The sequence below is a fragment of the Phoxinus phoxinus genome (genome assembly GCF_949152265.1).
Source record: "Phoxinus phoxinus genome assembly, chromosome: 22".
Taxonomy (NCBI): domain Eukaryota; kingdom Metazoa; phylum Chordata; class Actinopteri; order Cypriniformes; family Leuciscidae; genus Phoxinus; species Phoxinus phoxinus.
The window spans coordinates 20,069,623-20,097,353 of NC_136897.1; the positions used below are offsets into that span (position 1 = coordinate 20,069,623).

The following is a 27,731-nucleotide window of genomic DNA, read 5'->3' on the forward strand; positions in this document are numbered from 1 at the left end:
CTGTGGCTTTACTTTTAAAAGAAACAAATATTGTTTATTATTTGTTGATTTTTCCATTTTAGTGACCTTGCCTGTTGACAGTTTAATCTAGCAGCTTCAGAGAGGAAAGAATATTAACACCAACTTCACATGACAAAAAGAATTTGGGAGTATATTCATTTTGCACACTCTATCATTTTTTTTAATGTGTTCTGTTATAAATTCAGTTTCAGAGGACATGTCTTTCCAAATCGTCTGTTTTTCCCTATGCCACAGAATTAAGTTCCAATTGCAGATACCAGGTTTTAATTTGGTATGTCAAGCGTTATGTATTCCTCTGAATATTGCTTGTTTTGTTTTTTGTAAATAAATTGTATTAATTTGCCAATGTACAAACTAAGCCTAAGCAAATTATGGACACAAACTCATTTGCTTTCTCATAATTCCATTCTTGTCTCTCGTAAAGTAAATATAATGTGTATAGCATTGTTATAATGTTAATAAAAACACTAAAGTGCAGTCACAAGTACAAAGTCTAAAAGTTAGAGCATTTTTTACTATATATAATGATCTTTTGAATTTTGGTTTTACCACAGTCTATAATTCACATTCAAAATGATTGTCATGCTGACCTTTTCACTGACCTTTTGATGATTGAATAGTCTATACATTAATATTCATTCATAGAAGAGTACATGGCTTATTTTGCATAAAAGACTATTTAAGCATTGGAAACTGAATTTATTTCTGCATATTCAGTTGCAATGGCATAAAAAATGTATATGTGACAGTGATTTAGCGAGACCAATTTAGTGAAGTCTCAATAAGAGCTCATTGTTTGTACTGTATAATGCTATTTTGCTTGAAAATTATTCATAATATTAGATCCAGAAAATAGCATTATTAATTGATGTACAAAGTTAACTGTACAAATGGTTTTTATATACAGTACCTGCCAAGGTCCTGCCAAGGTCTTGGAGTTTCAAAAACCCAGCTTTGCCATCACAGGAATAACTTACATTTGAAAATAGATTCACATAGTAAACAGTTCTTTAAATTTGTATTCATATTTTGCAATATTACTGCTTTTACTGTATTTTTGATTAAATAAATGCAACCTTGATTAAACTTATTTCAAAAACATAAATTGTTTTTCGGTTTACAAGTTATATCAATTACAAGTTATATAATAAGGAAGAACATGAAAATATAAGGACATCTTTATGTACAAGGACATGAACGCATGTGCAAAAATAGGTTATGCTGAAATTTCATCATAGGTTAAACAAGCTATACAGGAAAAACAATGACAGTGGTAACCCTCCTCTGTTTTAATTTGACCCAATCGCTCATATATAAAGCCCCAATGTCTCAGATCACAGTTTTTCGGAAACCATTTCATCCTTAGTTGGAGAACGTGGGTTTGCGAGATATTCGAATCACATTATATGTGTTGAGTCCTGGAGCGTCGAATCCGGGAGACACACCCTTCTTGTCAAATACATAAAAGTTAAAAAGCTGTCCATCTTGGGCTTCGAGGGATACGGATGCGGTGTTGACACGCAGTACACAGGGATATTCTTTCTCAAACACAACTCTAAAGACTCTATCCACTAAGTAATTCAATTTTATGGTCCGGTACCGCTCAGGGATAAGATCCTCAATTTGAGGTCCAAACTGCTGCATGATCAAGACACCATCTGGCCCCGCTTTAATCTCGTAAAACGTGATGTTGCCGTAAGTGTAAAAGCCCACGTAGGGAGCAGGATTGGGGGGAGGAATAAGAAACCGCTTGGCCTCCCTAAAGGCCCTTTGTATGGCGGGAATGATATACGAGTACGCCTTTGACACTACATCCTGGTTCTGCGGTCGTGTGCCCGCCATTAGCACCACCAAGCCTAGCTTAAGCCGAGGAACCAGAGAGAATGTAGCGGAATAGCCGTCCAGATCACCATCCTTGCGTAGCACCTCATATCCCATCTGTTCATTCACTTCCCACGGCGTTCCGGTGCGATTGGCAAAGTAGTCTTTGTCGCAGCGGAACAGAGGGGTTAGCATAATTTTTAAGGTGTCAGGCTCCAATAGCTTGCGGTGATAGGCTCCCAGCAACATCATGGATAACTTAGCCATGTCAGCAGCCGTCGAATACATCTGGCCTGAGGGGCGGTACCACCCCAAGTCATAAAGAGGCGCCATTTGGCCACTGGTGTACACACCGACAGCCATTTGACTTTGGATAGCAGGGTTGATGTCAAACCCTGTGTCCTCCATTCCCAACCTCCCCAGAATGTTATCTGTGACCCATCGCTGGTAATTGATACCCACAACTCTCTCAGACAGGACATGGGCGAGCAAAGAGAAGGCCAAATTGCTGTAGTGACATCTAACAGAGAAAAGTGAAGAGAAGAGTATGTTATGTCTTCTTCTTTTTTTTTACCTCAAAGTCAAGTTATTAAGAGACAACAGAAAAGTTATTATCATGGTACATAACCTTTCCACACACACACACACACACACACACACACACACACACACACACACACACACACAAAGATGTTTGTTTAAAGTAGCTGACAGAAACAAATACGGTTACATAAATCCGCTAGATTAATGTGGCGGAACTTACTTGGTCCCTGGATCTGCGACGAGCACATCATCTTGCAGGAGGTTGATTGCAGCCTTTGTCTTCCCTTTCCACAGCAAGTTAGTTCCACGGAGTCTTCGGGGTAGACCTGCAAAAAAATGAAATAAAATACAGTATGGAGAATAATGCTTATTTGTGTTGTTTTAATGTCTTGCATGTGATTTACTTTTAATAAAAGCTATTTGCTCCAATCATCTGAACATTTTCTGGAAAGGGAAATTCGTCTTTTCTTAAAGGGGTCAAAACACTTCCAGAACACAAAACTTTCTCCACAGAAAGTTGAAAAAGATTGTGTATTGAAACGAAGCGGCAGAAATGGTTCTTCCTGTATACATTCACAAACGAAAATTTTAAGTCATTTCACTGCCTTCATTTTAAACTTGGCCTGCCCTGTCACGGTGAAGTAAAATGGATGAAGTAGGATAAATGTTGTGCAGGTCCTGCACAGAGGCTGTTACTGAAGGATTTAGAACAGTTACGAGGAAGTGAGCGAAGAAGGCTTTTACATTCGAGTCTTTAAGGCACAGCATCAGCTCGCCTCTTTTATTTTGATCTTGATCATTCGTTTTTTTTTTTTTTACGTGAATCCCGGAACAATCTTCCAATCAACCAATCAGATTTGAGGGATTGGTTTAGAGTTAATGTCAAGTTCTTACAACAACACCTATCGTTTCCCTTTGATTTTAGGGATAAGTTATGGGTAGGGTTAAGTTTAGGCATAGAAGTCAGACTATGTTTTTTGATGTGAATGTTGTCCCAGGATTAACAAAAGATGGCAAAATCTTGCCCAAGTGTTAGTTGACCTTTTTAGTTGATCATTAAAAATGTCTGATATGACCTTTTAAATTGCCTGCATTTATTTCTGTTTCTGTATTTGTGTGTCATATTTAAATATACTGAAAAAAAATCAGCTTTTCATCTTTACCAGCCTGTGTATTTATAGTGAGAACAGTAACCACACACATCAAGTAGGTGAATGCGTATTTGGCTGGTCGCTACAGGTAGATTACTGTGAAAATGGAATAGATGAGTTTGGTTTTCAATTCTGAGCTCTTGAGTTTGTTCCACAAAATTGTCCATGTTCACCACCAGCAATTGAGGCCGAACAGCGGGCCCAACGCTGAGTTCAAAGAAACATTCATTATGACCTGCAGCTACAGGTATTACAATGCTGTAAACAGACACTTGTGGTTTTTTCACACCTCAGTGATTGTGCAACCATGGAATTGCTTCTTGGCACAAAACTGGAAGCTGGAAACTCACCAGAAAGCTGGCTGGCCATTCTCCGTAATGTTACCGAGGACGATCTGATTTGAACCTCACCACTGTCGAGGAAGATCAGCCCGTCCGTGACGTATTTCAGCTCAGAGTCTCTGCTTTTACCCAGGGGGTTTTTAATGGTGAAGTTGTCCACATACTTCTCCAGGGGGTCATCCAGGGAGCCCACCTTGCCATCTTCCCACAACCGATACAGCATCAGGGTGGGAAAGATCTTGGATACACTGGCAATCCTACAGAAGGGGCGACAACACAGCGGATTCTTTATTCAAATGTGCTCAAAATAAAATTTTTATTATTTATGGAAATAGTCAAGCTATGAGAAAATAACATCAGCTTTTGGATTGGTGCTGGAAGTTCAGCAATGAATTTTAATTATTAATCATGAAAATGCAATCAAATGGCTAGACATAAAGTGAAGTATAATGCTACTTTAAACATCAAAGCATGTCATAAAAAAAATAACCTTGACTGTATTACTAGCCATCAGTCAAGTAAAGGAAGGGTAAACCTGTTCTGACATACAGGAGGTTTAATTTTTTTGTGTATATTTCAATAAAAATGTCATAATTCCAAATGATTTTGCGGTCATATTATGCCTTGCTGGTTTTGTACACTTTTTTTTGTTTAGTTGTTTGCATTGTCTGCCGTACTGGCCAACCCAGAGTGCGTCAGAACTCGACACTGAGACTGGCCTTGAGTATTTTATGAGCTCAATTTCAGCCTTTTGACCTATGTCCTCATAAATCCTACATTCTCATTCATGCGAGTCAAACAGACCAAAACACCTTGCAACTCAAAGATGAATTATATAGCATTTGTGAAAACCCTTGACTCTGAAAAATGTCATAAAACCAGTCTACAATCCATTACAAGAGTTTGAGCTTTGAAAACAGTAGCTGAGTTATGTACAAGATGATCTTTACACAGCTAGAACTGGAAACCGCTTAGTAGCATTAACAGGACGTAGAAATGACTACTTCTAAAAAAATAGAGGAAATGCCTATATATTTTCCAGATCTGATTAAAACAGAAGCATTGTCATCTGTATTCAAGACCAAATCATGCAACTGCCTTTAGAAATAATCTGGCCTAAACACAGCACAGCACTATACAGTCCATGAATAGGTTTTATAAACAAAAAAATAAATGTGACAGTAAATAATAGATATTTGTCTTTGCCTTTGTACATAAACTGTCTAAATGTGGACTTGGTGGTCTATAGTTTAGATAGAAAAAAAGGTATGTTATTATTATCCATAGAGTATGTAAGTTCCTTTTTTAACATATAATGCACAATAGCATGATATTAATTAGCAAAACACACCCAGTCCTCAGTCAGTTTGAAACAAAAACATACCTCTGGAAATAGGCATGCAGATCATAAATAACCAATGAATAATTTATAATGCACGTATTTAGATAACTGAGCACAAAGAATTAATTCCTTTTAAATTTCACATTCCTTGCTTTATTCTGCAAAAAGGAAAAAGTAATGCTGGTATTCATTTGGTTCTGTTTCATAATCATAATCAGAATGTGCTTTAATTGCAATTATGTTTGCATGCGAGGATTTTTTCTTGGTGAAAGGAGCGTTCAGAAAGAAGTACAGATATACATAGGGATAAAGCAGCAAAAAAGGAATATAACACAAAAGTGGACATGTGCCTATATCATTTTTTTTAAATTCATTAGTATATATATATATATATATATATATACACACACACACACAAATGAATTAATTTTGTGTTGTGTTGTACTTTTACTAATGAAAATAAATAAATAATATTTTTTTTGTCTTTCTACTGCTTTATACATATGCATGTCTGTACTTTTTTCCTGGACTGGAAGCTCCTGTGTATAGCATATGTATTTTTTTTATTTTTTTTTAACAAAAATATTGATTGAGTTCATGGCTTTCAACATAAACAAGCTTGATTTTGGCTACTTTGAAATCGCAACACAATTAAGCTGTATTGCTTGAAATGACAGCTCCACTCACAAATTAGAAGTGAGCAAATTAGAATTAGAAATTAGCAAATTAGAAGTGGATTCGGACTGATTAAATCAATCAAGGCACACAGTTGGCCTCAATGTGTAAATGTGTGCTTCATCAATGAAAAAGAATAGCATAGCTCTTATGTGATGATGCTTGAATAATTGCAGCTACATGGGTCCGAATGAAGGACCCTCGAGAGCGGGATTTGAGCACACAGACACTTAGTTGGCATTTGGTGATAATGTCACCCCTCTCCATGCCAGACTCCTTCATATGAGGGCGATCTGTGTGTGCTATGCAGAGGAAAGTTGATCATATCTCCTGTCAACCAGTATAAGCAAGTATTTTGAAGTCCAAACAATGTATAAAATCATTTATATAATGACATATGACGTACCTGTAAATGGTGTATTCATTTGGTGGTGCAGAGTTCGGATCGCTACCATTTCTTTTGCCGAAGTTCCCCGTCCACAGCACTGTGTCATTGTAAGTAACAATAGCTGACAATGAGGGCAGACTGATGGGGTTGATGCTATTGCGCAGCAGTGCGTCAACCTAGACAAATGACAATACATTATTAAATTAGTTTATACGGTAGCAATGATTTGCTCGAAAAACACAACTGATCAAAACATACCTTATGCTCACCAAGGCTGCATTTATTTGATCAAAATGCATAGTAATATGAAAAAATATTATTCCAATTTAAAAGAACTGTTTTCCTTTTTAATATTTTTTCAAATGTAATTTATTCCTGTGATGTTAAAGCTGTATTTTCAGCATCATTACTTCAGTCATCAGTGTCACATGATCCTTCAGAAATCATTCTATGGCGAGTTGGTGCTCAAGAAACATTTCTTATTATCATCAATGTTAAAAACAGTTGTGCTTCTTAATATTATTGTGAAAACTGTGATGCATTTTTTAAAGAATTCAAACACAATTTGTTTGAAATAGTAATCTTTTGTAACATTATAAATAGCTTCACATTCACATTTGATCAATTGCATGGATCCTTGCTGCATAAAAGTATTAATTTCTTTCAAAAACAATCTTCATGACCTCAAACATTTGAACGGTATATATTCTCATAGTTGTGACAAGTACAAGACATTCATATGTTGGTTTCCCTGAAATACCACTGTGGCTATTAAAACAATGCTCTGTTAGCATGCTGACCAGCTGGACACAACGGGTTCAGCTCAACCAATGGTATGAGACTGGGCTGGGACTATCTGTTTGACTGACCAATGGCAGACGGGGGGCACTATAACAGTCACTATTTTTGCGATTCAATCTGGTGGTGCTAGTGCCACAGAAATTACATGTCAACTTTAAATAAAGTTCTTAAATATTGAGAGTATTTTTTGTTCATTCAAAGCACTTATTCTATGAATCATCACTCTTAATGATGCCAGCTGAATTGCTGAATATGTTGTAACCATGAATAAAATTAATATTTTGTTTCCCACAGCTGACATTTTTATTTAATTTCATGCAACAGATTTTGAGGTGCCAGTACATTATTTTTTACCACCACCACTCTCAAGAATGATGACATTCCATACTGGTAATTGCCACATACAGATTGAGGAACAGCATTTATAATCTGGGCTACTTCCAGGCAAGGGTTTAGTTTTGCTGTAATGGCATCTATGCTTTCACACCTGCCTCGAATCGCACTAGAGTTCGTTGTCCTCCGTGGTGCGGTTCGTTTGGGGCAGGTGTGAATGCAGCAATCGCACTCGGGTGCGCACCAAAAGCGGACCAAACAAGGTCTCGTTGCGCTTTTAAACTAACTCTGGAGCGGTTTGTTTGTGGTGAGAACGTGATCCGACCTCGAACAGACCCAACAGCCAAAGAACTCCACATTTTTGGACTAAACCAGTTGCCGTAGTCAGCTGCACTGTGTATTATGTCACTGTTTAGCAACATTAATGCACGTCTCCTTCTGAAGTGACTTGCGTGCGTGCATTAAAACATTATTTTCAAGCCGTATCCTCGCTTCATTCTCAAATGTTATTGTTTGCCTAAAGTGGTGTAGAACTAGGCTATATAATAAACTATTACCAGGGATACAATCAGCCCACGCAGTCGTCTCTCCATAGTAAAAAGTGGCGCGTTGTCTGTCGGATTTTCCTCCTCTTTAAAAATATTTTTTTGTTATTGTTTTGTGCTAAATATATTTTGAAAAGATTTATATACACGATTGGATTATGCTTGATGTAAATAAACTGGGTTGACCATTTCAAACACGTGAAATAAACGACAAATGACTGACTTTTAGAATAATAAAATTATCGCTCAAAAGGACCAAAATAAATATATGATTTTTGAGCAGTGAAGTGTTTAGTGTTCTTTACATGCTTACTTTCTCAAGCGCCTCCTTCAAACTGGGGATGGGGTGTTCCAGAAGTGTGGGCTCCGGGAACCGAGGGCACATTCTCAAAGATTTGGATCTATCCCCGGCATTTTCATCTTAAGAATAAGCACACAGTTAGGACTAGACACAGGAAACATGTAACATGAACGGGGCAATGGAAACCGTTTAGAGTGTTGACATTTTTTGACCATAACACATTCATTTCCCGATTAAACAGAACCGAAACAGATTATTTATCATGTGCCCGATCAGTGAATTAAAATCTTTACTGATTATTTTTGAACACATTTACAAATAATAAGCCCCAGTTTAATTTCCAAAACAGAGTGAACGTTAACAGAGACAGATGTTTGCATTAATACATTTTTATTTTGTGCTAAATATATATGTTTCAGTGGTTTGAAATTATTTATATACAGGATTTGATAATGCATGATGTAAATAAACTGGGTTGACCATTTAAAACACACATGAAATAAATAAACAATTTTTTTTTTTTGTGGATAAAATTCATGCGTGAATGTTTCACCAATCATTATTACATATTCGGGTCACAGCCTGGTTAAACTGGGGTGTGGTTTAGTGAGTTCGCCTCATTACTTAATGGACAGTGGTCTGTGTAGATTAAGAAGCACAAAACTGCTCCACTGCACCTTCACCTGAAAAGAAGACAGTCTTCCATCTTTAGAGTTCTAAATCAATCTCCACTCACAGAGACAGCTTATAATAGGATTTTCTAATCACACCTCAAGTAACCTCTATAAGACAACATGCCTGACACCAAACCAGACATATTTTGGTCACACTTTAGATAGGGTCCAGTTCCAACTATTAACTAACTATTAACTACAACTTTTGCCTCTATGAACTCCTAATTACTGCTTATTAAGGTATAGTTGTTAAGTTTAGGTAATGGGAAGCATTAAGGGTTTTAGAATATGGTCATGCAGAATAAGGCATTACTATGTGTTTTAGGTAGCCTACTAATAAACAGCTAATATCTTAGTAATATGCATGCTAATAAGCTAGTTAATAGTGAGCATTGGACCCTAAACTAAAGTGTTACCCATATTGCTATGTAATTATACATATTTAGTAGTAAGTATTTATAAAAAATGTGAAAAAGATTTATTTGCATTTTAAAAGTGTGACTCATGGACAGCTCACTCACCTGCCAGTAACTTGGGCAGCTGGTACTGCCAAATGAAGCAAGCAGTCATGATGATGGACAGCAGCAAGAAAAAGACCAGGCCCAGTTGAGTCCATTTCACCTTCATTTTGCTGGTTTTGGTTAAACCGTCAATGGCAATTGCTGGGTCTGGCTTTAAAAAAATTAAGAAAACAAAAACAAATAAATGCTCTTCTTTTGAACTTTCCATTCATTAAAGAACCCGGAAAAAATTTATCACAGTTTCCACAAAAATATTTAGCAGCAAAAAATGTTTTAATTCAACATGAATGATAATAGGCCTAATAAGAACAGATAATAATTGAGCACCAATAATAACTGAGCACTAAATCAGCAATGATTTCTAAAGGACCATGTGACTCTGAAGACTGAAGTAAAGGCAGCAGAAAATTCAGCTTTGCCATCATAGGAACAAATTACATTTTAAAATATATTTAAATCGAAAACAGTCATTTTAAAATGCTTCAAAAAGCTGTGAAACGTATCAATCAAAATTACACAATAAAGGAGAAAATGAAGCACAGTGTGCCTCTGAGGTGGCTCCATTCTTCATGCTGTGAGTCATTCAGAATATTATAATTTATGACTGCAAGATAAAAAATCCAAACAATCATAATAAAATTGAGAGACTTAGCCAAGGAGAACAAATTATGATGTAAAACCTGCATGTAGTTGCTGACCACACTCACCACACGTAAAGCTCCATGTTCCATGTGTATGGAATTACACCTCTTCTATAGTGGAAAACCCCATTCCATGGCAATTACAACTGAGGTAGCACTGGGTAAACACACAGACCTGACTCCTGCCATCTCTACACTGACTGTCGCAAAATCCTGACCGTCTGATTCCCTTTGACAATTAAATTTCCTCTTCCACCGCAGCGTCTGACCTGACATCATAATCCCAAGATTTACTCCTCTAAACCCCGTCAGACCAGGGCGGTTCTTTATCTTAATCCCAGCAGATCAGTTCACTTGGCTGCTGTTTCCCGCTTTCAGTGCTTGTGTGGCGTTCCCTGCTCCAAACTACCAGACTTCCCACATAGGGAGAATCAAACTTCAAATCTAATGACAATTGTTCCATGTCTCAAGACTACAGATGACAAGAGATGTCAGACTTCATCTTGCAAGAGCATTTAATCCCATAAAGTGAATGTCGACAAGAAGACATGCCCAAGGGGACCGCAGGATATGTTATAAAAGGGACACAAGGATATACTGTTTTTTGAATGCACAACATTTTGGTCACATATAATCTACATAGCACTAGACTCATCTTTTGGCAGACTCATCTAGACTCTCACTAGAATCATCTTTTGGCAGATATTCTCTAACACCAATCTTATCAGGCCATTAGCAGGTGCTAAATCTACACTGAACTCCACTCATCTAAAGACCCTGACATGTGACTCTAGTAGCAGTCCGTGATTGGACCATCTGACCTGGAGCTAAACATTGGGATTAACAGGAGCAGCAGGGTTTGCCAGCAGAATGAAATAAACCATCATCACTTATAAATCCTCAGATGTGAGATTACGGGAGTTTTAGTATAGCACTGACATTTGCAAAAAATAAAAATATTAAATAAAATTAGGCTACCTTTGCCATATGGGCAATTTCTCTAAACAATAAAATTAGATTGTAGATTTAATAGATTAAACGCTTTCATAAAAAATTACAAAATATTATTAAATCCTATGAGCAATGTCTCTTATATATATATAAAAAAAACAGAACAACTTTGTCCATTGGGCAATTTCTCAATAAAATAAAATGAGATTTGTTTAATATAATAAAATAAAATAAAAACTCATAGGATCTCATTCTTTAATAAGTGAAATTAGAGAGAAAACAGCACCTGAACAATGTGCTTAAATGTGCTGAACAAATGCAGTAGACAGTATAAAGACTGTAGTCCCGTGAGGTTTACCATGTACATCTCTCAGTGTTCCAGTTTTAGTTCTGGCACATCTTGTAATAATGTAAAGCATGAACATTCATATTCTGAGGAATAATGAGAGAGACTATGCAACTTGATCCAACCACTGCGGCATCACATCTAATGAGTTTGAGTAAATCAAAAGGGATTGCTAATGGGATGACAGTGAAACACGCACATTCGCATGAAAATATAAGCACAGATGGTCATGAACTAAACAATGATGCATCAAAGGATTAGTTCATAGCTTGTGACTCAACAAGAGAAGCCATAATCTAATTGTTTAGTCTTTGCTGTTTACTTTTTAGAGAAGGATTTGTGTTTGTATTCGGCCATGCACAATTTCTCTGCAGAGTAAAATATGCTTGGGCTGTGAAACTGAAGTCTTTATGGAAATTACCTGGGGCTGGACTCCATCCACAGATGTCTCCTTCAGGACCACCTTGCTCCCCGTCTCTCCCATGTTTACTCTACCAAAGCGGAAAATACAAGACAATTCACTGCATGGTACGGTCAAATTACATGGAAAAAGAGGCATATATAGAAAAAAGCAGGAGGTTTTCTGTATAGGCCAATGATTTGATGCAAAAAATATTGTCCCATCTATTAATTTATTCGAAAATACATAAAAACACAGTTGCATACAATGAATACATCTCTTCTACGATGAGCATATTGCTCATTTTAAAAATAAAAATCATTTTGATATTTTTGGGGGGGCATAAAGTGAAAAATAAACATTCATATTTTAAAAACTTTTGTCCGGCAAATCAAAGGCATGTGTTTAACTAACATGTAGAAACATGTACTGTAGGCAAAGTACATGTAAATAAATAACGCTCAACCAACAAACAAAGTTGGTAAAAAAAAAATCATGTAGTGCATCTGAAATGTGAATATGGAACTGACATTTACAAAAAAAAAATATATATATACACCTTTGTCATATATGATGTTTTATTAACAAAGCACATTCAGATAATCAAACCTAATTATACACGAGTGGAGCACACTCTGTTAATCAACCCAATCAACGAGTTAAGAGGTGTAAAATAAAAAATACATGTTTAGTTTAGTGTCCACATAGGATGGGTAAGACACATTTACATTCTGCACTTTCCAATAAATAGTTTGCATGTGCTCCTCACAGGTGTTATTCAGGTGTCATTTTTTCCTCAATTCTTTCAATTATCTGCAGCTGCCATCTGTGAATAAATGCTTCTCTAACGGATCTTCTGCTGTTTTTAACTCAGCACAAGAAAGACACAGAATATCATCTCATCTGTATGTGACTCACACCTTTTGAACCCAAGCAGTCAGACATTCCTTTTAGCCCTCAAGGATAGGGGACATTATTCTTATGGGCTCTGACCGATAGACTAGACTATATACTCAGCCTATTGATGTCAGGGAGTGATAGCACATATTTGATGAGCCTTCACATTTTAAGAGTTATGTGAACATCTGCTATTAAAATTCAGAATACGTCTCGCACGCAGGGTCCAGAGGGCTATACATGCCCACCAAAGACCTGTTCTTTTCTCACATTCATATGAATTCAGGGTGAAATCTGAACAAAACCTGTTGTTCTGCAGATGAGTCATTGTCCTGAGAGGATATTGTTTGGTCTAGCACATAAAAAGGACATTTTTCAATGAATCACTAGCTGAATCACGCAACACGACATTAGTAATGCAAAAGGTAGCTAATATTTCCAAAGACACAGCAATTTAAAAAGGATTTGCTTAATCGCACGTCCATTTCCAATTAAAACCTTATGCAAGTGACACTGAAATTATGACACAATTTCATGAATTGCAGCATAGTAAATGGACCAGTGCTATTTTAGTCCCTAAGAGCTCATTATCTGTCTGTATGGCTCACTGACGCAAGGAAATTTGTCAATTAGTGTGTATTCAATATGAAACAAAGCTACTATAACATGGGTGTCTTCCACGTATCATCTTCGAATTATAGAATTGGTTATTTTAAAATGTTATTAAATAAGTCAAGGAAGAGGTTAAAATGGGTTGATATTACTTTATTGCCACAATGGTTTAGAAATGTTAAGTGCATTGCAGGGTATAAAATATGCAGTATACTCTGTTGTACTGCTCATTTTGGCAAGTAAAAGATCATCTGGGTATTGTACACAAAAATACATGCAATACTGCAGCAATAGTGCTTGCACCTGAAAGGCATGCTCTCTGAGTTTAGCTTGTGACGACTTGAGTTAATTACAGTAGTCAACATCTGAAGTGGATCAAATAAGTTCATCAAAGATGTCCTAAGACAAGAACGGGTATTGTTCAAAATTCATGTATAACTTTGATGAAAGGTAAAAGTTATAGAATGAAGTATATATATGGAAACAGGTGAATAGTGTTTACGGTTATTGTAAATGTGTGTGTTTGGGGATGACATAAGGGAATGAGTTTTTATAAAATATGATAACAATCCATATGCTGTAAGCTTGTATTCCATTCCAATCATTGTCACTTTATTTAAACATAAAATGAATTACCATTCCCCTCCTTGCTTGGCCATTTCAAATTATGCATTTGTAAATGCCTTTATGCAATTCTCTATAGAACAGAGTTTCAGTAATGATGTGTTTTGTGTTTCGTTCTTTTTTTCTATACTATACAGATAAAGCTTACGTCTCACTGTGACTGATAATTTGAGCACAAGGGAAAGCCTACGCATGTGGAATATGAATACAAACTCGCCAATTCGTATAATTTTTTTCATAAACGGTCATAATTTTGGCACTGTTCCTGCAGGCTGGCTATATTGTATTACCGCAGTCACAGAGCAACCAGCTTAATATATACAGCAGTGGCTCATACAAGAGGCCATGGATCTGCAAAGCTTCTCAGTCCCTCGTGGCCCACAGGCAGTATTGTGACAATGTAATATTTTGCAAAAATATTCCCTTCTCCAGCATATATCCCATATAACGTACTTTATATAAAAAAAGCATAGTGTGCCGGATAAAGTATGCTTTATACTATAGTGTACCTTATAGAAAATACGAAGATATGCTAAAGTGGATGCAAATAAACCATTTTCAATGACAAATGCATATTTCATGTAGCAAGCATTTTACATAAACCCTGGGTATTAGTGAGATTAAATATGATTAGATTTTTTTCTGCTAGCTTCAGTAATGTCTATCTGGTCCACTTCTTCTATCTGTATCACGTTTTGTTCTGCCATTTACAATTTTAAACTGAGAAATAAGTAAATCGTAAGCAAAATTCTTAAAAGCTATTCACAATTGCTACATGTAAAAATCTCTGAATACACATTTAAATAAGCATGATCTGCCCGTATTTTATAAAGCCAATATTTTGGTCACACTCAACACTTCCTTGTCTGGAAAGGACCTGCTATTGAAAATTTTAGTTATGTACATTGCATTAGCAAAATTCTGTATAGCACAACTGACGTCCTTACATTTTCTTCTATTATAGCTGCATAAACCAAAATGCAATAAACACATTTATTTGAACATGAACTTACCCGTAATTGAGGTTTAGGAACTCTGTTCTTCTTTGACGATGGAGTATTCACACTCCACGCTCTCTCGTGTTCAGCTAGCTTACTGTGAAGTCACGACAGATGTTGGTATCATGGTCATGAATAAATCCAGCTTGCACCAGACCCAAGATTCTGGATTATCTGCCATCTGCAACATCTGCCAACATTGGAGAACAGGCAGCACAAATATTGAGCTGTAGTGTTACACAGCAAACCATGTCACTAGATGGCCTATAGGCAATGCTGCTTAATTAGTATTTGGACGCTTAAGCCAAATTAAAAGTGTATTAAATGCATTGCATGAAAAAATATCAAACCAAGATACAATGTATTTGTATATAAGGCAATCACACTAAATGAACAACAAAGGTTCTCAAAAATATTAAGTAATTCATTCACTTGACTTTGTTTTCCATTAGATAGAGACTTCAGTTGTAATATAAGTGTTTTTATTTATTGTTGAAGGGATTGTTCACTATAGTTATTGGAGAAATATGAGCCTCACAACCGCAAAACCTTCAAGATGTGATTTGTGATTGAAACATGAAGATTTACAATTGGTTATACTGTTCTTGAAAGGAGATCTGTCATCATTTACTCACCACCATGTTGTTTCAAACCTACTTTTTTTCTTATGCAGAACACAAAATAATTTTTTCAACGATCATAAAATGCATCGGTAAAAAGTTGCTGCCCTAAATCTTTTAAGTACAATCAACTTGGAAGTTTAAGTAATTTCGACTTAAATTACATTAAATTGACTTAAAAATTAGTTGAATCTTGTATAACTTTATTATTCAGACCTATGATTCAGACCCATGCGTGCAATTTGACTGGTTACGGCAAAGCTGAAAGCAGGGGACAGCACAAAACTCATTCAGTCTGAAACCACTTTTCCACGTGTTTCCTTTGGCGAGAGCAAAAAGCTTTCTGCAGATATGAAACCCTTGATTTATATAAAATGCACATGTACACAATCTAGAGAAATAATGTAATCTTCTGGTGACTGTCTAATGCTCTTCTTCTCAGTTTGAGCAGACTGCATGAAAATAAATGCTTTTTTTAAATTTGCAAACAGAAAATAGTAACAAAAAGAAAAAAAGAGGACTTCTGAGAACTTGAGAAGTGCATCACAGCTCACTATGAGATTATTTTTCATAGCACAAGAGACCTTCAAAAAGCATTTCTACATTCTGGTATTAAAAAAGCTATCAAGTCAATAACCTTGCACATTATCCAAAGGGTGTCACATAGTTCTCCTGTATCCCTCATGACATGACTGTTCAATTCAATCATGATTTTCATCCCAAAGTCACATGGATGGGTTTATGCATTCCTATGATTGTCCTCATTGATTTAATCGTCTTGCCAGAGAAGCATTGCTGAAAACATAAAGAGTCCTGGTGAATGATTTGACCGTCTGCCACTCACTCTGGGCTTTTTTTTCCTCTGCCGGCTCATTTTACAGGTGGACAGAGACGAAAACAAATTATAATGACTACTGCATGCTCGTGTGAAAATGGCAATCAATTTTTGTACACAATTACACAAAGATGGTCAGCTGGGCTCTTTGTTCCAAAGTATTGATATAGATGTAATCTATGATGTGCAAATGCATAATTTGCAGCCTGCTATAGCCATTTGTGATTAACTAAAAGAGAAGCTGGACCAATGGTCTGGTAAAGCAGACCAAAAGCAGACGACACATTCATGCGTGTTTGTGGCAGTTTTTTGTTTTTAACGTGTCTATTTGTGAGAGAAGAACTTTTCAAACCAAATAACGTTGTTTCCAATTTTACAAGTAATTAGGAAATGCAATCTCTTTGGATAAAAAGCTCAGGAGATGAAAAGGCTTTATACCTGGCCCTTTAACGACTGGAATTAAAGAGGCAACAGGGTGGCTGTCAGATTTAGAGCAGCAACGAGGGAAAAAGAAAATAAACTGAACAAAAGGACCTTCGAAAATTAGAACAAAAATGCAATATTTAAACCTCCTGTGACATATAAAGGCATAAAATGAATACTCTCTGGATGTGCTTTGAAACTTAATGGGGTGTGTGAAATACATAAATGTGTTTACACACGATGCAGTTGGGCAGAATAATCAGGTTATCTCAAGTGAAGGTTGAAAATTTTTTTATAGGCTAGGTAAAATCGTCATGTCATTGATGCACACTTTACAGCCTCAGATTTATACAAAAATAATGGGCTATATCAGCCTCAGACAGCACACCCACTGACCACCTATACAGCCCTTTCAATGACTGATTCTTATAAAATGGTTCCCATAGCTTTTTTCCCCTCCCCACTACGTCCTTGACATCTTATTGAGTTTTTTTTCTTTGCCATCAGTCACCATTTGCTTGCTCACTGGAAGCTTTAAGGCTTAAAACATTAATGTATGATTTACTGTAAAGCTGCATTAAAATTGCACAGATTGTTAAAAGCGCTAAACAAATGTATTTTTTTAAGTTGGCTAGCAAGCCCACCAACAGTTTAGCCTGCTAGCTTAGCATAATGTTAACTGATTAGCCTGTAATAAAGTCATGAAAGTGAATTGACAGATTTCAACAGGCATCAAAAGTATTTTTTAGCAGATTTAAAAATAAATAAATGGTTTGGCATAAATGGCAGACAATTCTGTCACATTATTGCATAAAACATGCAAATTAAATGAACTGTTGAATGCAGTAGGCTACACTTTTTATTGCACGTAGGCGTTTTAAATGTGTGTGTGTGTGTGTGTGTGTGGACCAGTGCATTCTGAAATGAGGAGACAAAGTCATTTTCTCATAATATACATTGAACATCACCACATTTTTCAATGATCCTCAAACGACTCGTCCGAAGATTCAGTCAGAGATTGTCTTATTATAGGGAGATGAGAGGGTCTGTATCTCTTAATATTGGAAAAAGCGAACAGCTAACCTGGATCAAGTAAGGCACCTCATCCTATCATATAATGGCAGTGACGTCAGTGGCCAGCGTTCAGAGTATTATGACAGTCAGTAACAGTTTACGCTACACACAGTTTCTTGTGGATTAGCGCATTCATCTAGTGAAGAATGTTCTATATTAGGTGTTATATCGCTAGTAAACATACAGTAGGACTGCAATGTTTGTGGAATGTGCTTTACTGAGTGGTAAAAATAGCGTGAATTGCTCTGTTAGCTGCAGATTACTGTTCACAACAGTGCTCATAAAACCATAATAAAGGTCCTGTTCTTCGTGATCCCATTTTTTAAACTTTAGCTAGTGTGTAATGTTGCTGTTAGAGCATAAATAATACCTGTACAATTATAAAACTCAAAGTTCAATGCCAAGCGAGATATTTGATTTAACAGAAGTCCCCTTTCAAAGCCTACAGCGAACGGCCGGTTTGGACTACATCCCTCTACTTCCTGATTTAATGACGTCACTAGAACAGTTTTTTGACTAACCTCCGCACACAGGAATACACAAAAAAAGAGGGCGTGGTCTTGTTGCGCTCCTACAGAGAAGAGGAAGAGTAGCGTTTGAAGAGTGTGTTTGTTGCCATGTCGTCGAGATGCTGTTATTTTCATCCCGGAGTCAAATCACCTTACAATAACACTGAGCGCATGCATCTCCACGTTATGGTAAGAGGCGTGACCTTTACGGGCAAAGTGCGCTAAGCTGCTGTCGAATCACAACACAGGAACCGCTGGCACAATCAGAAATCGTTACGTTTTTCTGAAGGAGGGACTTCATAGAACAAGGAAGTCATCAGCCCGTTTTTAGGACAGTGAAAACAGCGGTATACAGATAAGTACATTTTGTGAAAAATACTGTGTTTTTTTACATGCAAAACATGAACACATGTTATATTGCACACTGTAAACACAATCAAAGCTTCAAAAACACAGGAAAAACGGGGCCTTTAAGATTAGATTTGAATCTGTTCATAAAAAACAGCTTTATTGGGCATACATAGATAGCAGTGATATAGATCTGTAGTGATACAGATCTAAAAATAAATAAATAAATAAACAGCGTCATAGTCCAGCTTAAGTAAGTTCAATGATGGTTCATTTTTGTTGTAAAAAAGTTATTAATTTAGTTTATACATATAGCAGCTCTGGAGAAAACAGATGTCATTGTCCAGCTCAGTTCTCATATAATGGTGTCAATGCAGGCAATAATATTGTTGAATATTAAATATATTAAGTTCTTTATAACACAATATTTATAATATTTTTTTCTTTATTCATTTAATTTAACGCATTATATTAGAATCATAGTGCATGAATAACACATCAGCCCATGAACAGTTCATCCCTCCACCAGAGGGAGCTGTCATCTGAGTTTTGGTGGCACTTCCTGTTTGTAGATTTATAAGCCATGTGGTTCAGTGAACACATTGCGAAGTATTGCCAGTTTATGTGCCTTACAAACCATTTTCCCTTGGTATTGTTTTGACCCTTTTTGTCTATTGTTTGCTGTCTTGTTATGTTTTGAACCGTGCCTGGACTTTGATTACAAACCTAACAGATTACAATAAAGAAGCTCTGCTCTTCTAATCTGCCTCCAGCTACGGGTTCATTACAGAAACATCATTCAAGTCTTATTAAAATTGGTAAAACCTGAAAGCCAAAGAAAACATTGATATTGTTTATTTTCTTTAGATGATATACTAATCAATATTACACAACTTCTATTAAATACAACTACATTTGCTGGTGGTAATGGCATAAATGAGTCCAACCTGTCCTGACATTCCCCACTCTGCCTTCTCTTAAAAAAAAATATATTTTTAAACATATAGTTCCCAAAGTTTGTACAGCTGTTATGTGTATATAGCCTATGGTAATTTCAACCACACATCCATATCCTTTGGAAGTGTTTATAAAGAGGATTTGCTTTTATAGAGCAGAAAACAGCGTCTTATCGGTACACAATTCAATTCAATTCAATTCAAGTTTATTTGTATAGCGCTTTTCACAATACACATTGTTTCAAAGCAGCTTTACAGAAAATGCATTTCAAAAATATACACACAAAATACAGTTAGTTAATCATGAAATTTAGGGCATAACATATCGCCGGCGTTGGGTCGTCTCTTCACAGGCGTCGAGTCGTCTCATCACAGGCGTTGGGGCATCTGAAGTCTCCATGAGAGGCTGGATACATAACTGGAGCTGACGAACTCTATTTGAGTTATCTCGGGACAGGCGTCCCGAGATAACAACAAAAAAGGCAGATGGGAAATAATTAGCGTAGCTGCTGTTCATAATATGAATGCATTTGATCTGATTTAACAGTAGTATAAAAGGTATGAGATGCATCATGTGAATGCTTGGCTAAAGAGATGCGTCTTTAATCTAGTTTTAAACTGGGAGAGCGAGTCTGAGCCTCGGACAATATCAGGAAGGCTATTCCAGAGTTTAGGAGCTAGATGTGAAAACGCCCTCCCTCCTTTAGTGGACTTAGATATCCTAGGTACGACCAGAAGCCTCGAATTTAGCGATCTTAAAGAGCGCGATGGAATATATGGCGATAGAAGATCTCTTAAATACACAGGAGCTAAACCATTTAGGGCTTTATATGTCAGTAACAATACTTTGTAATTGATACGGAACTTAATAGGTAACCAGTGTAGAGATGATAAAATTGGTGTTATATGATCATATTTTCTTGACTTAGTAAGAACTCTAGCGGCTGCATTTTGGACTAACTGTAGCTTGTTTACGGAGGATGCAGGACAACCAGCTAATAAAGCATTACAGTAATCTAGTCTCGAGGTCATGAATGCATGAACTAACTTTTCTGCATCAGAAACTGATAGCATATTACGTAGCTTAGCAATGTTTCTAAGGTGGAAAAAGGCTGTTCTTGTGACATTTGAAATATGATTTTCAAAAGACAAGTTGCGGTCTAGTATAACACCCAGGTCTTTTACTGTAGAGGATAAAGTAACAGGACGTCCATCTAGATTAAGGTTGTATTGTAAGAGGTTTTGTGGGCAGTTTTTTGGACCAATCAGTAATACCTCCGTTTTATCTGAATTTAATAGAAGAAAATTACACGTCATCCAATATTTTATATCTTTAACACACTCTGTCATTTTAGATAATTTAGTGTTATCATCTGGTCTAGATGAAATATATAATTGAGTGTCATCGGCATAACAGTGGAAACTTATTCCATGTTTTCTTATAATATTACCAAGTGGCAGCATATAAATTGAGAATAGCAGGGGGCCTAATACAGATCCCTGCGGCACTCCATAATTTACTGACGTTATCTTTGATTTTTCCCCATTTAAATGGACAAAATGGTAACGGTCTGATAGGTACGATCTAAACCAGCTTAATGCCTGTCCCTGAACACCAGTGTAATTTTGAAGTCGATCTAAGAGTATTTTATGATCTATAGTGTCAAACGCAGCACTAAGATCGAGTAAAACTAGTATTGAGATACAGCCTTGGTCAGAAGCTAAAAGTAAATCATTTGTAATTTTAACCAGCGCAGTTTCTGTGCTATGATGTGGCCTGAATCCAGACTGAAACTTTTCATAGATATCGTTTTCTTGCAAGAAAGAGCACAATTGAGCGGACACAACTTTTTCTAGTATTTTAGACATAAATGGAAGATTTGAAATGGGTCTGTAATTTGCTAGGTTATTTGGATCTAATTGTGGTTTTTTAATAAGAGGTTTTATAACTGCCAGCTTGAATGTTTTTGGAACATGTCCTAAAGATAGAGACGAGTTAATAATATTGAGAAGAGGCTCTTCCACTACAGGTAACACTTCTTTCAGTAGTTTAGTGGGTATTGGATCTAATAAACATGTTGTTGGTTTAGATGCAGTGATAAGTTTATTTAGCTCTTCCTGTCCTATAGTTGTAAAGCTCTGTAGTTGTTCTTGAGGGGCAATAATTGAGGCTGAATCATAAGACGCTGTCAAAGATTGTACATTTACAATTGTGTTTCTGATGCTTTCTATTTTCTCAGTGAAGAAATTCATGAAATCATTACTATTAAAATGTAACGGAATATTTTGTTCAGGTGATGTCTGTTTATTTGTTAATCTAGCCACGGTGTTAAATAAAAACCTTGGATTGTTTTTGTTATTTTCTATTAGTTTGCGGAGATGCTCAGCCCTGGCTGCTTTTAGAGCCTTTTTATAACGTGACATACTGTCTTTCCACGCGATTCTAAAGACCTCTAAATTAGTTTGTTTCCATTTGCGCTCTAAGTTACGAGTTTCTCTCTTGATAACATGCGTAGCACTGTTGTACCATGGTGCTTTAGTTTTCTCTCTAACCTTTTTTAATCTAATTGGTGCAACAGCTTCTAATGTACTAGAGAAAATGATGCTCATACTGCTAGTCATTTCCTCTAGCTCATCTGTTAGTTTGGGTTCACTGAGGAGCGGAGATAGATCAGGTAAGCTATTCAAGAATCTATCTATAGTAGTTGGAAGGATTGTTCTGCCTGGTCGATAACGCGGCGCAACATGACACATTTCAGCCGTACGTAGTATGCAAGTTACCATGTAATGATCAGTGACATCATCACTTTGCGGTATAATATCTATATCGGTTGGATCGGTTCCATATGATATAATTAAATCTAGAGTATGATTAAGACTCAACAAAAAACAAAAAAATCAGTGTTTGAGGATGGATCAAGAAGGTTGTTCACGGGCAGCCAATGAAGACAATAGATGGGCATTATGCTAATGTGTAACTATGCTGGTCAGTCACAGAAGTCTGGAATTCCTGGCAACTCGTTTTTAGGCGATAGAGTATATTCTTTCTTTTTGGGAGACAATGAAGGGATGAAAATGAAAATTCTTTCATTAATTACTCACCCTCATGTCATTCCAAATCCATAAGACGTCCGTTCATCTTCAGAACACAAATGAAGATCTTTTCCCTCCATAGACAGCTCTACGTAGGCAACACAACTGACACTTTTGACGCCTAAAAAGTTCAAAAAGAGATCACAAAACGAATCCATATGAATAGAACGGTTTAAGTCCAAAATGTATATGATGAACAGATTGAATTTAGGCTTTTATTAACATATAAACAAACATTCATCAACTCACACGTGTTAAAAGGAGACATGTTCACTTGACGTGCAAGAACCAATGAGGTTCATTCTCTTTTTACGCAGCACCTTTATGTTGCATGCATGATATTAGGTTTGTTCTCGCGCGTCAAACAGTTTGGTTGAGCTTCTGTTTTATGTTCGCTGATCAATATGTGGAAAAAAATTCAGCGATCGTCTCTTCAGAAATTTTGGACTAAACCGCACAATTTATAAAGATTATTTTTACGATCTCATTATGAACTTTTCGAAGCGTCAAAGTTTCAGTTGCATAGCTGTCAATGGAGGAAACGAAAGCTCTCAGATTTCATTATAAAAATCTTCATGTGTTCCGAAGTGGGTTTGGAACGATCGAGGGTGAGTAATGTCAGAATTTACATTTTTGAGTGAACTATCTCTATAGCTATCTCTATACCGATTACATTCACAGATACACGGTTAACCAACTGGTAGTACCTGTAGCTAACTTACACCAGCTACAGGCAATGTATAAAACACATAATATAGAGGCACTTCAAGTTCGGTTAGCCAGTCTTGTTATTGTTTCATGTTTCTTAAAAATGTTCAACCAAACACGTGTGAAACGCTTTCCGAGTCCTCGTTGCACAATTCACGTGACCTCTCTCATAAAAACGGGCATTTTGTCATAGTAAACTCCAAATAAATGTTACAATTATATATTTCCAATTGAACTGGGCACTTACTGCAGAGCGTTCCAAAATAGCGACCAGACGTAACGTTACCTGAAGCAGATGCATGCATGGCCCACATTGGCTCATAGACCGTAAGAGCATAACAGTGAAGAATCTTGTAGGCACGTAACACATAAAATATTTATCTTATTTAAATGCGGTTTATTGTGCACAATTAATAGCTACTTATTACATTTCAACTGTCAGAAATGAAAGATATTACTTACAAATCCAGGGCAAACTATAGAAATAATTAAGTTAAAGTTACCAAGCAGAATAAATTGAGATACAGGGACAAACAAGATCGAGCGTGTGTGGCTTTTTGCAAAACGATGTGATGTACCACCAGCAGATGGCGTTCAACATATATACCGGTATTGTAATACAAAGTATCTAAAGGGAAAACCTGGTTATGTGCTGCCCCTTAGAGGGAACATTCTGCATCACCCTTCAATGTTACCCCAAATGATAGTTCTCATCATATGCTAGTTCTTTTGAACTTGGTTTGACACACCTAAATTACCTCTAATGTAACCCACCTTTTAAAATTTTCACAAAATTGCTTTACTTAATTGGACTTTACCAGTGTGAATTTGTGGTTGCACATGATCTAAGAGAAAATTAACTTGTGTTTGGGAGTATCCATACTTGAGGTGGGCAAAGAAACAAAATAATATGAACCCCACAGAAAATTACAAGCAAAAAAACTCATGTCAAGGTTATTTAAAAAGAGTCTAGGCCAGGCGTGTCCAAACTCGGCTCTGGAGGGCCACTGTCCTGCAGAGTTCAGCTCCAACTTGCATCAACACACTTGCCTGGAAGTTTCTAGTATGCCTAAGATCTTGATTAGCTGGTTCAGATGTGTAGTTACACTTTGCAAGACAGTGCCCCCCCAGGAATAGGATTGGACACTCCTGGTCTTTGGCAAAGATTATTAGACATCTCAAAGTTCAATGAATGTAAGAATATTTGCAATGAGTGTTTAAACTGGCTTTTCTCCAAAACAGGCTTAAAGAAAGGAGGCCAAGACAAGCCAATGGGAACCCTAAAACAGCACTCCACAGAGCTGGGAGGAAATCGAAAGGAGACAACGGTATCATGCATGTTTCATAAATCTAGTTTTTTTAAGGGTGACAACAAAGCAGAAAAGATTGACCGATGACTTCATGTTTTTTACTTATTTATTTGCTTTCATCTCCCTATATACAGCTGATTTTTACCCCATGTAGTATCCTTTTTCTTATGTGACCGGTTCCAAAAAACGTTGTCTAAAACCTTAAATTAATGTATTTATTCAGCAAGGATGCAATAAATGTATCAAAAGTGTTAAGACATTTATAATGTTACAAACAAACTTTCAAGGAATCCAAAACATTGATGATAATAATAAGAAATGTTTCTTGAGCAGCAAATTAGCATAATTCTGTAATGATGCTGAAAATTCAGCTTTGCCATCACATGAATAAATTACAAGAGTAATTAAACGATATTTAAAGTTATAATAATATTTCACAGCATTACTGTTTTTGCTGTCTTTTACTGTCTTTCAAAAACATTTAAAAATATTACCGACCTCAAACTTTTGAATGGTAGTGTACTTGCATTGTGCTGCTGAAATCCAGAGAAACAGTTGTAGGTTATGCAAACAAATACAGTTGTTTTTGAACCTTTAGGGAATGCTGCGGTTTAATACGCATTATAAAGCAGATGTCATATGATATTATTGATAATACATAACAAACGAATATCCCTAGTGTAAGAAGTAAAAGAAAGCCAACGGTCAGAGACTGACTAGGACAGTTCATACCCTGAAGTGTCCAGGGAAAAGTCTAGACATTAATCCAACGTAGCATGTTTGATTACGGCAATTGCCCAAAACCATTTTGTTGCAATAAAAACATGTGACTCACTCAATGAAGCATTATAATTACAAAAGCTATGCAAAATATTTCAAGATTCTCACGATATCATGATGAATAGAATCTAAACGGAATATAGTACCGTGTCAGTATATGAAGTATGAAATGAACATCAATTTATCTGAGGGAAGTATGTTATGGAATGCAGAGCACATAATCACGACGAGTTGAACAAAAATAAATGTGTTTTGTCATTGCAAGTAATAAGCATTCTGTCTGTAAAGATTCCCAGCCATTTGGGTTATAGCAGAATGTCTCATAGTATTTATTTTCAAGCGTTTTAGGAGAGCAGTCTGGGTCGATGTGCCGTCTGAACATCCCTGAGGGTGACCTATCCACCAGAGAATGCATGCAGAGTCAGCCTCTTCTCAAACGAGCGCCTTGTGGTTTTTCACCAATGTCACTTCTCCAGTCAACAAATGCACGCCTGACATTTCCCCCTTGAATCCAGAAGAACTTGTCTTTTGGATGAAAACAGAGCTGGCTGCTTTGCATTTCCTTACAGTCGTGTTCCAAATGTTTTATTTGGCATTTATGCACCAGGGCTTGGCCACAGCTGTCATCTGAATTTTCCGTCACTAATCAAATATTTACAATCAAGATGTAACCTTAGGGCTAAGGTGAGAGAATAAAACATTGACATTTTGTGAAACTATTTGTATTGCATGCTTGCACTAGATATTCCATCACTTGTTTAATCATTGAGACTTGTAGTTTCGTGTGAGTGTTTTAGTGTTTTAGTGTGAGAATGCCTAAACATTCAGCGTAATCTTTTTAGAATTACTGAAGCAGAAAAAAACAATCAAAACACCATTGCCACTTGTCTTTCAATAGTACACAATGTTTTCACCCATGTTGGCCTCCCGCCTCATGCCTCAGTAGGTTATTGTGAATGCCGTGTTTGTCGCCCGCAGTGTCTGCTGCCACAGATTCTAAAATAACGAGAGGGCCTCTGCCTCTCGCTTTTGGTTCTCGGGGCAAACAGAACAGACCACCTTTGCTTTTGAGTGTTCCTCACGCTGATTGCCTGCGCCTCTTGTTTTCATCCGGTCGCCTCGACCTCCAACCCGTTTTCAGCCCTCCGTCAAGAGTGTGGCATTTTGACACGACGTGGCCTGTAGGAACCCGCAAAGCAGCATGACCCAATACGTCTAGGTCAGATGACGGCCACCAAGCCTCCTTTCAATGTGTGCGTGTGTTTGAGAGCAAGAGAGAAATGGCAGAGAACAGGCCCTGTGCGTCTGTTTTTGTGTAACGTCCATCATACTGTTTGTATGGCATGCAAAGCGGTGGAAATTCCATCTGTTGTGAGTGCCTCTTCAGGCTTCATGCCTATTTCACTGCTGATGCTTGTGCAGATTCATTTACTGATTTGACCCAGAGTCTCAAACCCTTTCATACACACAGTGTATACAGCGCACTGAAACAAAACTAACCTACTGACAATTTACACTTTGGGAATGTCATCAGCATTATTCTCATTTACAACAATGTGAGAATGAATATTATGGTGTTTAGGTAGATATTGTTATTGACTATTATCATAAAGTAATAAAACTACTGACATTTACATAAACATTTCTTTTCAATTTAAATTAGCTAATGCTAAAGACATTTTAATGCTGGTAATTAATATATATTTTTTAACATAAACAACAATAACGATACATATAATAATTATTGGTTACACTTTCCAATAAGGTTTCATTTGTTACCAGGCATTAGTTAACTACATTAACATTAACTAACAATGAACAATATTTCTATGGCATTTATTAATCTTATACACTTTTAAAATCCAAAATTTTAGGTTATTAGTTAACATAGGTTTAGTAACATAATGCACTGCGAACTAATTTTAATATTATAATCAAGTAACATTAAAAAAAGGTTAATACATGCTGTGCAATTAATTTATTCATTGTTAATGTTAGTTAATGCATTTAATAATGTTAACAAATAAGGCCTTATTATAAAGTGTTACTGTTATGATTGTATAAAATGTAAAGTAATGAAACTACTAGCATTTACAGTGTCTCGGGCATTAGCACAATAATAATATAATGTTTTAATGTTTTTGTATAA

The 27,731-nt window shown here is 36.5% G+C and overlaps 2 protein-coding genes across 8 annotated transcripts in view; one reads left to right on the top strand and one right to left on the bottom strand.

The window, feature by feature from the left end:
* Positions 1-21: 21 nt before the first annotated feature.
* The window catches only part of lactbl1b (lactamase, beta-like 1b), a 46,335-nt gene continuing 18,625 nt past the window's right edge, over positions 22-27,731 (bottom strand). For 2 of the 7 annotated variants that reach the window (XM_079596910.1, XM_079596909.1), the window contains exons 3-11: positions 22,794-22,905; positions 14,942-15,116; positions 11,817-11,886; positions 9,458-9,608; positions 8,275-8,381; positions 6,301-6,458; positions 3,887-4,134; positions 2,606-2,711; positions 23-2,362 (exon numbers count right to left, since the gene is read on the bottom strand). In XM_079596910.1, coding sequence (XP_079453036.1) covers positions 1,384-2,362; positions 2,606-2,711; positions 3,887-4,134; positions 6,301-6,458; positions 8,275-8,381; positions 9,458-9,608; positions 11,817-11,879 — 1,812 coding nt within the window. In that variant the 5' untranslated portion in view covers positions 11,880-11,886; positions 14,942-15,116; positions 22,794-22,905 and the 3' untranslated portion in view covers positions 23-1,383. The other 5 variants (XM_079596906.1, XM_079596907.1, XM_079596908.1 and 2 more) reach the window with 5 other exon arrangements.
* The window catches only part of ephb2b (eph receptor B2b), a 160,835-nt gene continuing 156,139 nt past the window's right edge, over positions 23,036-27,731 (top strand). Inside the window, exons 1-2 of the mRNA XM_079596905.1 lie at positions 23,036-23,392; positions 24,735-24,820. The gene's annotated coding sequence lies outside the window, so the exon portion shown is untranslated. The remainder of the gene's footprint in view (positions 23,393-24,734; positions 24,821-27,731) is intronic.